Source organism: Helianthus annuus, chromosome 15 (assembly GCF_002127325.2).
Source record: "Helianthus annuus cultivar XRQ/B chromosome 15, HanXRQr2.0-SUNRISE, whole genome shotgun sequence".
NCBI lineage: Eukaryota > Viridiplantae > Streptophyta > Magnoliopsida > Asterales > Asteraceae > Helianthus > Helianthus annuus.
In genome coordinates, this window is record NC_035447.2 from 69,721,249 (window position 1) to 69,736,807 (window position 15,559).

The window sequence follows — 15,559 nt, forward strand, 5'->3', positions numbered from 1 at the left end:
TCAAGATCTCCGGTTAGTGAAATCCCAGGAGGCGCCATCACTATGCTTGTTGGAGGTATGTTTTTTATTCGGAAAGACCATCTTATTTAAATTACGTATTTTTAAATTTATCATGACGCTGTTTTTTCATTATTGTATTGTATTTTTATTAAGTGATGAACCTTAACCGACCCGAGGTCGAACCGACCCGTATTTGTTTTATGTTCGTACATATGATATTGGAACATTTAAAAAAGTGAACCCCTTGGGAAAAAATTCCTAAATCCACCACTGGTATATACTACATTCGTGAAGTAATTTTAACAAAGTTAGTTTGAATTTGGATGATTGTATTTTACAATATGCAAAAAAAAAAAAATAATAATAAATAAATAAATAAATAAAATTTAAATGGGATAGGCTAAATATACCCCCTCTTGTTACTTTTTATACCCCCTTCCTATAAAATCACATTAAAACTTTTACTATTTACCCCCTATACAAATCATCATTTTAAAAAATATTCTTTTTGTTACAAAACAAATTCAAAAGTGTAAAAAAAGATTATTGACGTTTTTTTAAATATTTATTTTTTAATTTTTATTTAAATCATATTTTTTAAAAGTTTTCATGTATTGTTTCTAAAGACACTTTCTCAAATAGTATTTTGATTATGTTTTTTTATTGAACATATTTACAAATAAATAATAACATTTTTTCTTATAAAAATAATAAAAAAGGTTTTGAACTTTCTTTTTGAAAAAAAATCTATATTATGTTTTTTCCTCGTCTAGTTTGTATTTTAAAGGTCTTACTTTTATATTTTTTAATACTTTTGACGTGTTTATAAAATAATTAACAATTTTTATTTATCAAAAAAGTAAAAAAAAAAATCTTTTAAAATAGCGTTTACAGGCCATCTATGTAAGTGAACAAATAAACAATAGATACTAAAATTATTTTATCAAACTATAAATTAACAATCTATATAAATTCAAATTTAATTAGTGTAAAGAATATGTTATAAACAAGTTAAAACCAGTTTAAGACTTGGATCGAAGTGAACACTTTTCTAAAGCAAAACAAATGGATAGGGTTGATTCACAAATATTTTTCTCTTCTTCATTTAAAAAATATATCAAACTGGTTGATTTCAAAAATATATGTGGATTTTTTTGTAAGAGTTAATTACTGTTTTCGTCCCTGTGGTTTGTCAAAAATCACTATTTCAGTCCGTTAGTTTAAAAGTTGCGATTTCAGTCCCTGTGGTTTCACTTTCGTAACCATTTCAGTCCCTGTGGTTTCACTTTTGTAACCATTTCAATCCATTTTTCTGTTAAGTACAGGGACTAAAATGGTTACGAGGTGGACTGAAATGGTTACGAAAGTGAAACCATAAGGACTGAAATCGCAATTTTTAAACTAATGGACTGAAATAGTGATTTTTGACAAACCACAGGGACGAAAATAGTAATTAACTCTTTTTGTAATCAAAAGTAGGTCATTCGAAACCAAAAGTCACGTAAAAACATAAACTTAATTACGAATAATCATCGGTTTTAGACCACGCATCAGATACCCACTTCAAGTCATTCCAAAAAAAATATTTTAAAATATTAAAAATAATAAATATAAGACATTTAAAATACTAGACGCGGAAAAAATAATGTAGACTTTAAAAAAAAAAAAAAATTCAAAACTTTTTTTATTATTGTTTTTATATGAAAAACGTTATTAGTAATTTGTAAAGATGTTCAATAAAAGAAAACATAATCAAAATACTATTTGAGAGAGTGTAAAAAATATCTGAAAATCTTTTAAAAAATATGTTTTTTTAAATAAACATTTTTTTAAAATGTCTATAATATATTTTTACACTTTTGAATTTGTTTTGTAACAAAAAAGAATACTTCAAAAAAACATGACTTGTTTAGGGGGTAAATATGACAAGTTTAAATGTGATTTTATGGAAAGGGGGGTATAAAAAGTAACAAGTGGGGGTACGTTTAGTAGCCCCCATTTAAATAGTATAACTAGAAGTGTTCATAAATCTGGAAAAGTGATATTCTATAATTCCACTCACGATTTGTAAGATTGTACGGTATATGTAAACCAAATAACCACTTACTTTTATCGGTATTTTTTTATCATTCATGAAAATTGTTTTATTTCCAAAAACTTAATCCTAAATAAAACATGTAACAAGCCTTGCCAAAATTATTATTTATTTTTATAATGCCCATTAGGAGACCCTAATTAAGAACCCCAAGTGGTATGGCGTGATCCATAATTTGTAAAACGGCCAAAACTAGAAACAGGGCCCCCTAAAACTCAAAGGGAGTATCCCCTAATTGATATTATCCATCAAAAACGAATATAAAACACGTAATTTGAAAAATTTTCGACTCAGCAAGGCTAAGCAGGACACCAGGCACACCTAGCCTAGATTGGTCGCTGTCGCGACACGCCCAGGGGCTAGGGTGCCTGGCGCGACACGCGGGGGAGAACAAAAGTCAGTATATATATCAGGGGTTTGGCACTTGCATGGAGAACTTGTTACGACGAAAAAAATAGTTACGTACGTTGAGTTATACGTTGTTTCGTTCAAAAACACACACAGTCACGAACCTCTGCTGCGACAATAGGGTAATAACTCGATCACTGCTACGATATAGTGTTCGATCGATTAAAACCGATCCGATGGATGTTTAAGTGCTGCCTGTATACGGGCTATATTTTGTCATTCGTCGTGAGGATTTCAATCTCGTGAAATTATCGTAAATGTTGAATTAAATTACTGACCTAGTTTTGTTTTCATTGTTATTTTAACTAGGTTATCAAGCTTAATCAGTAGGCGGACTCTATCCAGTTAAACTTGCAATGTGAGTCATTCTATTTTTATCAAATTGCTTTGTAAAACTTTAAATGTTTTCCAGTTATACTTTGTAGTGATTAAGTCTTTGCTAATCTTAAGTTACTGGCAGTAAGTGGGGTATTGTGCATATTACTACTATTTTTATCACTTTAGGTGGACGAGCCTAATTAGTGATATACGTCACTATTGGGTGACATGACCCAATAGTGGTATGACCACAGTCATAGATCCGGTCGAGTAACAACTGAACCAGCTAATTATAAGATAGGGGCAAATGTGAAAACTCTTAATGCTGTAAATTGTAACAATGTGTCGTTTTGTACAAATTGAATAACTCGCCAGTATTTCCCCGCTGATAAAAATCTTTTTAAACATGTTTCAGGTGATTTACTGTGAACAAGGAAAAGTGCTGCGTAGCACTACCAGCTTGAATGAAGTGGCTCAGTAAATAAATAAACATGTTTTTGTAATCAGGGGATTTTCCAGTGAAATTCCTTTATTGTAAATTACGGGGCTTATCCCGAAACTTGAAATAAAATAAATGGGTGTTTTCAGTTTAAACAATCTTGTTAAAATTTCTGCTGCCAAATTAACCACTAATACCACGGGTTTTCTATCCCACGACGTCCGAACCAGGAAACTGGGTCGGGGGCCGTGACACAACACCACAGTCACCACTAACAACTGAACCTAGTAAATCTCATTCTTAGTAATAAGTATTTGTAGGGTCTAAAGAGGATGAGATTTAGATAAGACTTTCCCTAATTCCTAAATATTGAAAAGTTCCTTCCGGAGAGATCCTCGACTGCAAAACAAACAACAAACTAAGAAACAACATGTGAACAAAATAAATAAATATATCTATCAACATATAATCATCAATACCCAAACAGTGGTGAAGGGATACAATATCAACATATATAACATATATATATACATGTATAAAGAAAGATGAGAAAAACACACATAGTAAAGTAAACACAATATTAGGACAACTTTGGCCCTAAAACCACATAAGACACATAGTCGCCCTCTTCTAAAAGTATTTAACCTTAATTCTACGTCTTCATAAACTCCTATTCTAAACCGGATCTATAAAGAGGTGCCACTCTATTAGGTCTTGCCTAATCTGCTCATCCCAGATACTTTAGGTTTGCCTCTACTCTTCTTCCCCTCCACATGTATGGTTATCGCTGCTCTAATGGGCGCCATCCTCTGCCTCCTCTTCATATGTCCAAACCATCTCAATCTCTATTCCCTAATCTTATATGATATCTTAGCAACTCCCAACCTTTCCCAGAAAACCTCATTTCTTATTCGATCTAACCTTGGGTGTCCACACATCCAACTCAATATCTTCATCTCTGCCACCTCCATCTTGTGCACATTTGTCTTTTTGATAGCCCAACAATTAGTTCCATATAACATAGTCGGTCAGACTGCAACCATAAAAAAATTCCCTTTTAATCTAGACAAAATGACAGTGCACGTCCTTTAGGTTTAACTAAAAGTATAGTGCACGTCCTTAACGTTTAAAAGTTGCACTGCAAATCCTTTAACTTTATTTTCGTTGCATTGCAAGTCCTTTATGGTAAACGGTGTTAATTTTAACCGTTAAATCCCCCATGTGCCTCCCACGTGAGGGGTAGATCTGTCCTTTCCCTACCCCATTTATCAAAGGAGAAACAAACCCTAATCTCCTTCACTTTTCACAAACACAGACACCCGCATCGTCACACCCCAACCGATGGCGGAATCAACGGGGCATGGCACTGAGCGAAACAGATTGTTCAAAGAAATTCCATAACAACTATCTATATAATCCAGTTCAAGATACGTCCCATACCGTATCCCGAATAAACAAATACATTATTACAGATAACATCCAAACAAGTAATTCTGTTCCGACAACTCGGATTTAACATAAATAAATATTGTTCAATGCTTCTAAGACCCAGCCTGACAAGATCTATAGACAACTATGCCCTAGTTGATTGTTCCTGTCAGACAACTATTTGTTGGGAGCCTCTAAAGCTTTATTCTAGCTTCACTTCCCTAGCAAGCAAAATATATTAAACACCTGTCACATACGTTAAAATAAAGTCAATACATAAAATGTAAAGGTGAGCATACAAGTTTAATAATAGCATATAGAGTTCGAATAGTTTACGCATAACCAGCACGTACACAGAGGGAAATAATGCATGTTAATTATCGACATGGATCTATCGATACCAACGACTGCGGGTTGACTGTCCGAGACAGTTCGCAATACATGATTACCACCGTAATCCATGCAAGTAATTGTCCTTAACAACCCCCGAGTGAACAGGCGCTGAGTCCAAACTATAGTACTACGTTGCTAAGGCAGGTAGACAGCATTCCACGTGTAAACATAACAACAAGCATACATTTAGTCACGTAATACATGCAATCGGTTAGCGTCTAAATAGTTTGAATAGTGTGTTCGATTGTGATTTTGATAAGTAACGTATGTAACACCCAAAAGTGCTAAAGCAAAAAGGGTTCGAGTATACTCACAGTGATTGATTATGGATTGAAGGGAGCGCTGAGAGTAGGGTTGGCCTGAATAGTTCGATAGTACAACAATGAGTAACGCGGAATTGTAAACAAGTGTGAATGGATCGAGTAGCCTGGTCGATCGAACAGCAGGTTCGATGGAACGGGCTGTTCGATCGGCTTGAAAGTCCGTTTGAACAGTCCTGTTCGATCGGCCGGTAGGCTCGATCGGCTGGACCATTCGAGTGGATTGTTTCTTCCTCTGATGTGTTTGTGTATGATGGTTTGAACTTTTGAAGTTTTCGTTGTAGCATTTGAGAACACTGAAGTGTTCTTACCTTTCAGGTCGATCGATCGAACGGTCTTGTTCGATCGGCCGGCTTAACCGATCGGTTAGGAACTTCAGGAGTAGTCCTCAGCAGGATGTCACTCGATCGAACAGCCTGTTTGATCGGCTGGCAATCCATACTACGAACGAGTTGCAAAATCAATTAAGTGTTGAAGCATCGTATCTCATGATCTGAAGAGTAATGTTTACCAAATCGAGTAGCATATTCGATCGAACACCACTTCGTCAATATCATACTTCATGAAGTTTTGAAAAGTGTGGGACCATGTGCTAGCCGATCGGCTGGCCCGGCCGATCGGTTGGTATGTCCGATCGGCTGGGCTATTCGTTCGAACAGCCTAGCCGTTCGGCCAGCAATTCTGACCTGGTCAGCCTTTCGTCTAACACTTGGCTGTTTGATTATTTGTCATGATTTTAAGGTATTTTGACAGCGAGTTAAACCGTAGAACGTGGGTTCTTACTTGCTTCACCGGTTCGGACAGGAATCACCCAAGTCCGGCCGGTGAACTGTTCGGAACGGTAGTTTGATGTTTAACCCGAAAATGTTAAGATTCCTGCAAATCTTAGTTTGTTTATGTGGAAATCGGTTACATATTAGCTATTCATGGTTGAATGAGGCCAAGGTATGATGTTCTTCAAGAACACCATGATGACATCATCCAAGAACACTTAGATCTTGGTGATTTCACGGTTAGAATTCAAGTTTTGAAAGATAGAAAGGTGTAGAATCGTGTAATGATAAAAAAACGTACAAGAATTAGAGTGAAAACTTACCGGAGTTGAGAGAAATCTGAGGAAAGGTGAAGAACAAGGGCTGGTTCGGTCAGAGCTTTCCAAAGGTAGAAAGAGTGACAATGACAGGGCTATTTATAGGCCTCCCAAAGAGGAAAGTGATACCCGATCGGCTAGGGTCTCCGATCGGCTGGGCTGCTCGATCGAACAGCATGTTCGATCGGCTAGCCTGTTCGATCAGTGATTCCTGTTTGATCAGGAACCCCTTTTCGAGTGTTTCGCGACGATTTTCGATATTTCGATTTCGATGGACGATGATACGAATACGGTAGAGTTCCTAGTCGAATTACTTTCAGTCCCAACTACTATATCTAACATACAATCATCTATAAGTCACGTTTCGATGTCGGTTTCGATCGAGTTTGATTGCTTTTCGAGTTTCGATTCGAGTTTCGATTGAATACCACGCAAAACATAAAGTAAACACGCACAAGTAACACATAAGGCACACACACATGTAAGTATTACCACACCAGTTTCGCATAGTTCGAGTCTCGAGTTCGATTGATAGTTAGATCGATTTGATTACTGATTAGTTAACTTTATCGCATTGTTACTTCCTACTATTCACAGTCGTAAATCGGTCGCTTTGGTTAAACATTTGATCATTTCATTTAGACAACACTTAGTCCACATAATACAGAAGCAAAAGAAACATTAATAGTCAAAGAAGTCAAAGTTGACTTGGACTTTGACTTTGACTTTGACATTCGAAAACACGGGGTGTTACACGCACACACACGCTCACCCTTTGTCATCTCTCCCGTGTCCAGCAACCGGAGCCGCACTCCGGCGAGCTCCGGCGCCTCGTTTTGCCGGTGACGAACACCCACAATACCCCTAACTCCTCCTCCCTCGTTTTTCCGGCACCCAAACACCACCCAGCCGCACCCCCTTCGACTCTACCTCTCGTCTTCCAGATCCGACCCCCAGATCGGTGACCTCCGACGCCGTTTGGTCCGATAAACACCCCCTCTTCTCTTTGTATACCCTCTTACCCCCTGTTTTTCCGATGACGGTGGCGATGGTTATTTTCCGGCAACAGACTTCTCCGATGTCGTTCGGATTAACTTTTTCCGGTGAGCTCTTTAATATTGCATTTCTTGCTTTTATTCTTTTCTTTTCTTTCTTTTCCGATGACTGATGATGATAATTGATGATGATGAGTTCGTTACGGGTTCGGTCATGATTCGAGTTCGGGTTTGGTGCAACTCGGTCAGATTTAAGTGCGGGTCAGATTTATCTGAGCTAGGTTCCAATTTTTGTTGAAGGAGAAATACGTATTGGGGTTATGGTTATTACAGAGGAAAGGGGTGAAGAGAAATGTTGAATGTTTTTGGTAATTGGGGCTTTAAAGGAAGAAAATGAAGGGAAAGGACAGATCTACCCCTCACGTGGGAGGCACATGGGGGATTTAACGGTTAAAATTAACACCGTTTACCATAAAGGACTTGCAATGCAACGAAAATAAAGCTAAAGGATTTGCAGTGCAACTTTTAAACGTTAAGGACGTGCACTGTACTTTTAGTTAAACCTAAAGGACGTGCACTGTCATTTTATCTTTAATCTAATTGGTAAATTCTAGTCACACGGTACCTCTGAAGCTTCACTCCACCTATACCATCATGCATGAACTCCGTGTGTTACATCACGATCTATGTCCCCGTCACTCTGGACAAAAGAACCTAGATGCTTGAACTTAGTCGACTTCGGAACCCCCTGACCTTTGATGGCGACCTGTGTGTCGACACCGTCTACACCACTAAAGTCACAATGCATGTACCCGGTTTTAGAACGACTAATTTTTAAGGCTTTTTTTCTAAACAACTCGCCTCTCATTAAGGTGTTGTTTCCCTTTTGCAATTATCACAATATTATCAGCAAAAAGCATCATGGAAGTGCCTTCTGAATCGACTTTGACAACTCGTTCAACAACCGCAAAAAGAAAAGGCTCAACGCTGATCCTTGATGGAGATCTATCTCTACATGGGAGCAGTCGATATCAGACAATTTATACATCATGAACCATCAAAATTGTCCGACCAACTCAATTTATCCTGCGGGTTTAATTTTAAGTTTTTTTAAACCATACTTGGTAGTTTACATAGGGATCCAACCCATTATATTTGACCCAAATCGTACTTGGTAGTTTTACATAGGGATCCAACCCATTATGTTTGACCCTTACTCCCTAACAGAAAATACATAAATAAAAAATTAAGGGGCTTCTTTGAATTTGCGAAAAAAACAAGATTTAAAGCCTCAAGGGGCTTCTTTGTAGCTTCTTAAAACTACAATATAAAAATCTTTGAATTTGTGAAGCATATCTACAGCACTCTGTATCTTGACTCAAACCTACGTGGATCCAACCCATCATCTTTGACCCTCACCTTTCTACCATCTAATAGTAATATTCCACGTGGATTTTCTCACCCTATAAAAAAAGCAATTTCCCAAATTAATCTCACAAGCCACCACCACAACAACAAAAAAAAATTTAAACCACCGTGTGCTGTCGCAATGGGCAGAACCACCACCCAAATTCCGATGAGCCACCGTGTCTTGTCGCCAAAACACGACACCGGAGACGACCACCGTGATCAACCACCGGTTCAATTATCTGGTTCGATATTCGGGTTTCTTGAGGAAGAAGCAACCGTGTTATCATCATTAGAAAATGAGGTGTACGACATTCAGCAAGATATCGAAAACGACGACGTATGTGAAAAGGCTGAAGATTCTGATGACAAGATTAAATTCTGGGAGACCCAACGTGAGAATTTACATGTAAGTTATATTAGTTGATTGGAATTATGTGTCTTGAAAGTTGATACAATGTTTTTATTTTTTAAGGTTATGGTTAATTGAAAGTAGATACAATGTTTTTATTTTTTAAGGTTATGATTAATGATATATGTTTTTTTTTTTTTTGGTGACAGACAACGTTGTTTAGGACGACAAGTTTAGAAGCAAAAATCCGAAATGCCACAAAAGATGCACTAGGGGAGATTGAGGTGGCCGGGCATGTATGTTCTTGCTCGAGACCGGTTTCTGGTGGTTGTCGGAGTTGCAAGATGGGTGAAATTTGTAGCCGCTTGCGAAATTCGGGTTTTGATTCGGCTATTTGCAAGTCCAAATGGAAGAGCTCGTCGGATATTCCTTCGGGTGAGATTCGTTGTAATAAAATTTATATTGGAATATAAAAGTAATAATAAAAATAACTTGTCAAGAAAAAGTTAAATTATATTTTAAAAGAATTATCAGAAAAGAAAAAAAAATGTTGGGAAGCGTTAATTCTTTAATTTTTAAAAAAATTAAAACTTTAAAAGTAGTTTCTTAGTTATTCTTTTCTAGTCTTAATCACTTGTTGGCTAGAAACCAAAATAGTTTTAAAAGATATCTATAAACGTTTATGATTTTTCTAAACTACACAATAAATAAATAAAAAACCCTAAATTCTTGTATATCATCTCTGTTCAATCCAAACCACAAATCCCATCTTTAAATTTCTAAAATATCTCTTTGATTTGTGATCCAGGTGAACACACATTTTTGGATGTTATCGATAGCTCCAACCGTAAGAAAGGTGCGGTGAGGGTGATCGTTGAGTTAGAGTTACGTGGTCAATTTGAGATGAAAAAGGGGAGTAATGAGTATAACAGTCTAGTTTGCAAGCTTCCCGAAGTATTCATCGGAAAGTCTGACAGATTACAGACTGTTATAAAAATACTGAGTGTTTGTGCGAAAAGATGCATGAGAGAGAAGAAAATGCATTTGGGGCCATGGAGAAAACAAGAATACATGCAAGCTAAGTGGCTTAGAGTGACGGAACGAACTACCGCCACCACCGCAATATCACCGGCATTAGCGGTGGACGTTTGTCATACTCGACCAACAAGGGTTAGAGCGTCGATGTTGACTATGGATCTTCGTGACGACTTGCCGAACATGTCTTATTTATATGCTCATGTTGTTGAAGTTTTGTAGAAAGTGTTGTATAAATGTAACCTTGTTACATATTTTTGAATATAGTCCATTGTCAAACCCCCACCGTACCACTAGTATTTACCTCCTCACACCAATCATCAATCACAACATTAGGTCACGGTGTAGGGCCACCTTTGCACAACTCTTTCAATATCTCCCAACATCAATCAATAACCATAATCACAATTGATCCCCAACAACCTTATCATCAAAATTCAAGCCCACAACACAAAACTCCAAGAAAGTAGGAATAAGCCCACAACCCAAAACTCCAAGAAAGTAGGAATAAGAATAAGAATTGGAAAGGGATATATATATATATATATATATATATATATATATGAACGGCTTACAATTGGAAAGGGATATGTGGTGAAGATTTACAAGAATAGAGGTTTGGTGACGGTGATCTCGGTTGTTGGAGGTTGCCGAAGATGCAAATGACGGTGGTTATAAGAGCGAACTCTAAGATCAAGAAAGTAGCTGGAATAAGAACTGGAGATGTATATGTGGTGAAGATTAACAAGAATAGTGGTTTTGCGATGCTCGTTGACGAGAGATGGTGGTTTCGGTTGCCCAAGATGCAGATGACAGTGGTTATAAAAGTGAATTCTAAGATTAGGGCTCCTTTCGTGTTATTATTATGATATTTTCTTTGATCCTAACACATGGGAATATGATATACATTTTTTATATGATTTTTAAAGGCATACAATCACATAGGATTCAACATAAATTTTAAGACTTAAATTATCTGAATGTTATGTATTTTTTTCCTTATTTAACAATATAAACTGAGAAACTTAATAATTTTTATAATGAACAAACTAGAAACTAAAATTATCACACACTGATTCAGATCATTGAGTCGCTCCTACAAGAAACTAATAATTGAATTTGGCTTTGCGGAGAAAGGAGTGGGAACTTTGGGGGTGTTTGGCCTAGCTTTTATTTTTTTGGCTTATGCTTATATTTTAAAGTAACTTATGCTTATTTTCTTTAATTTAATAAGCTATTTTTAAGTGTTTGGATTAGCTTATATTCTACAAGTTGAGTTAATCCATTGTGTATTATGGGAAGATGTATAATACCATTGTGTATATCATATTCAAATGAGTTAATCCACCATTTGAGGGCAAATGAGTAAAAAACAATCTTGTTCAAATAAGCTTATTCAAACAAGCTAAAAAAACCATCAACCCATAAGCTTCTTGAAATCTATACCTTATAATAAAACAAAACAAACTTATGCCACTTGTCATATTCTCACTCCTATTATTGCCACCTGGCATTCTATTATTCTGTACTGAATCAATTTGAGCGGTAAAAGAAAAACACGCTCTCCCCGTATTCACATTCTCAATCCACCGCCCTTTTCTCCTCCACTCTGTATTCCTTTTTTTCCTTTCATCCGCCTCTATATCCAGAAACCCTAATCTCCATTCTCTCTTCTATTCTCCCTCTTCGTCGCCTTTCATCTTCTTCCTTTGTACGTTGTTTAGGGTTTTACAAAAATATAGATTCAACAAACAACGCAGAGTATGAATCTGAGGAAGGAAAGACCGATCCTTTTCTTGGTCTATTCTATTTTTCTTCTCTGATCAATCTTCTAATAGGTATTCTGATTTAACTTTTTCACTTTGTCAGTATTAGTTTTGTTTTCGTATTTCGATTGATTGTTGTAAGAATTTTGAGGGATTTGTTATCGCTTTATAGTTACAACCAAAGTGTTTTCTTGAATCTTTTGTAGTCAATTGTTTGAAAGTTTATGTTTTCACTAAACACTCATGTTCTTGAGAACCCTAAGTTTTTTCTGTTTGATGATACGGGTTGAATATCATGTGGTTTGATACCGGTGGGTTGTCACAATAACACAGATTAATCGTTGCTTTGTTTTAGGGTTTCACATTTTATTATATGAGATCGAGTGATGGTATTTTGTTTTTCATCATTATTAGGGTTTTAGATTTCTCTACAGAACGCAGATTTCATTCGTTGAACACCAATTTCTTTCACAACTGGGTTTTATCATGAGGTTTCTTTTAGCTGGTAAAGTTTTAGATTTTACTATGTTAGTTGTTTGGTTCCCTTTGTTTGTTAATTCCATCTGATATCTTTTTTCTATTAACTATTTTTAAAAATATCATCTCGCAAGTAAGTGTATAAGTTTTTATGTATAAATGTTTTATAAGCTCTTTGGTTATGACTTTTTTTAATACACATCTATATAATAAATTGCACATTTGTGATCAGGTTTAAATTTGTAGAAACGGTGACGAGGAGTAGGGCACCGTTGGAATTAGGGGTTGTTTATGTCAAATCGGTGACAGGTTGTGAGATCAAAGTGCAATTCCAATAGTCAGAGTTCTTATACTCACTTAGTTTCTCTTCATCGATTGTATCGCCAAATGATTCAATATCTTGAATTGGGTTGTGTTTTTGTAGGATGCTTACGGGGAAGATGGGTCTTGATTCATAAAGATCTTCAAGTGGTTACCTTGCTATTGGAGAAGTTGAAAATGCAACTCTTCATTATATGAAATGCTATCTTTTTGTAGAAGTGAAAGACGCTCAGGGCTTTATGTTGTGATAAAGAAAATGTAAAGAGGGGTCCTTGGTCTACCGAAGAAGATGCAAAACTCAAGATTCTCATTGAAAACTATGTTACTAGATGTAACTGGATTGTTCTCCCTCACAAAGCTGGTAACTTTGTTTTTAAGTTTTAAATAGAAAATACAAAGTAATTATATTTAGTTTGATTATGATTCAGATATATTGAAAAGTCTAATAATGAAGTATAAATAACACCAACACACATTTGTTCCTCCACATGTATGGTTTGGTCATTGTGAACAAGAGAAGGATTCCACATAGAAAGTAGTTTAAACATGCTTTTTTTTCGTATGGGTCAAAACAGAAAAGAGTTGATGTGTACACCTTTTAGTTTTGTCGGTTATAGTATTTTTTTTATTTTTTTTCCTGTTGTGTGTTTGATGAGTTGTGTTTGTATGGTTAATCATCATCTGGTTACAATGCTGACACTTTTCGTCGGAGATGATTGGAACAGATGGCGTCAATGTTAAGATGGTTTGGGTGTGGAAGATCTGGTTACTTCTGTCGGCGGTAACAATTAGCAAGGGTGATTCAACTCATTCAGTCGGCGCTATGGTTACTTCTGTCGTTTTCATCTAAGATAAAAAGCAGGTATACGTCTTTTGTTGATCGTTTAAGATTGCTATTTTGTTTTAGGCTTATTTCTTATTTATATTCAATTTGTTGTCTTTTGCAGCTGATTCTTAATGTTTATGATTAGTATAATCCCCATTTCTGGAGTTACTTTATGATTAGCATAATAACTGTTACGTGTTTTGAACATTGAAAGCTATTGTTAGTCCTTTTTGTGTTATAATAGAGGTTGTTATTCCTATTTCAGGATTATTAAGTGTACGCGTTAATACGTTATCTATATTACAAACAAAAAAAGTGGTAACTAGGCGTGACAACGGACTGGGTATTGGTCCGGGGGGGGGGTTGATAATCTCAATTCCATACCCGATTGTAAAACTATATCTCATTCATGGTCCCACAAAATTAACCATCATATACTTTAGTTATTATATTCAAGTCTTAAATCTTATGTTTTCTCTGCAGATTTCAAGATCCATTGGTGATGTATACTTAAAAAAAGGTTGAATTCAATCGGACACCTTTATATGCAAGGTTCAGCCTTAGTGAATCGTTCAAAAGACCGATATTTATCTCGAATCCATTTGTTTCGGTGCACTAGTTGTAGCCACCTGATCAATTTATCATATTTGCTTCAGATGGCCTCTGGGAGCACCTTACTAACCAAGAAGCCGTTGACAATGATCAAAATCACCCTAAGATGCTTAACTCAAAAAACACCATATACGTTTCTACTTTACCATGTTGCTTTTCACCTCTTCTTTTTGTTATTTGGTAGTTGTCTACTTATATTTTTTTAGTTTCTATTTTTTTTTTTTTGGAGTTGGTGGTTTATCTGGAAGCAACCTTTCTCTACCCACACGGGTAGAGATAAGGTCTACTTATATCCCACCCTCCCAAACTGTTATAGTGATTTTGCTATTTATATTTTTATTTACATAATTTATAGGAAAAGAATTTCAAATGTGTAGGATCAATTACAGATTACATTCAAGGGAGACCATGGCACTACAAAGGTTACACTAAGTGAAACTAAAAACTAACACCAAAAGACATCACACTCGCATGCAAAAATAGTTTGGTTTTAATTTGTTGCTGCTCTTGGCCGGGAAGTCCCCGTATGAGAATGATGTTGTGTGATCTTCGGCTCATTTGTAGGTAGGTGAAATAGAACAAAAATCATGTGAATCAAAAGAGAAAATTAGTAAATAAATGCTTCACCTGTACCGAAAAACTCTACTCATTGCTTAACTAGGAGAGGTACTAAAGTGGGGATACCGAATACGAAAATGTAACACTGACTTTTACCAATATCGAAAATGAAAATGTAATACCTGTAACGATATATGTTAGTCGGTACGGTATCGGCACAATACTGATACTGTACCGGTAATTAGGAAAAAATTGCATCCCTATTAACTGGTATATTTTTTTTGGAAGTCTTACTTATTTTTGTTTCACATTTTTTTATGATTAGTGCGTCTATGCAAACAAAGCTCACATGTTCACAACAATCGTTTTGGGCTTTGCTTTCTCATCCATCTTCATGGTAAGCATTCAATTTAAACAATTATCTTAGTTTAAACAATTATCTTGAATAAGCGAAATGCTTTTTTGTAGTACTGCTTTTTCATAGATTTTTTATGTTGGTCCTAACTTGTGGTACGAATATTAACATCTATTATAGCAAAGGCATCACTATGTTAGAATTTGATAAAGATTGCAGGGTACATGTTAGTATTTGGTTGCAAATGAGATTTTTTTCTTGCATTGGGCCAAAACAATTGATGTGGAGGGTCAAATTCTTATTGAAATTGATGGTCAGGGATCATTTGTTCCAGCACAAGTATCGAATTCTTAACCAATAAATA

General features: G+C 35.8%; 1 protein-coding gene across 1 annotated transcript; it reads left to right on the plus strand.

Annotated features, from left to right (window-relative positions):
- Positions 1 to 8,956: 8,956 nt before the first annotated feature.
- On the plus strand, positions 8,957 to 11,200 carry LOC110911840. Its single transcript, XM_022156489.2, has 3 exons — positions 8,957 to 9,302; positions 9,455 to 9,680; positions 10,054 to 11,200. Exons 1-3 carry the CDS (start codon positions 9,036 to 9,038, stop codon positions 10,500 to 10,502), a joined length of 942 nt encoding a protein of 313 aa, XP_022012181.1. The 5' UTR covers positions 8,957 to 9,035; the 3' UTR covers positions 10,503 to 11,200.
- Positions 11,201 to 15,559: the final 4,359 nt, after the last annotated feature.

Coding starts and splice junctions, on each gene's coding strand:
- LOC110911840 (XM_022156489.2), top strand. CDS start 9,036: ATGGGCAGAACCACCACCCAAATTCCGATGAGCCACCGTGTCTTGTCG. Junction 9,303..9,454: donor CCCAACGTGAGAATTTACAT/GTAAGTTATATT, acceptor TTTTGGTGACAG/ACAACGTTGTTTAGGACGAC. Junction 9,681..10,053: donor CTCGTCGGATATTCCTTCGG/GTGAGATTCGTT, acceptor TTTGTGATCCAG/GTGAACACACATTTTTGGAT.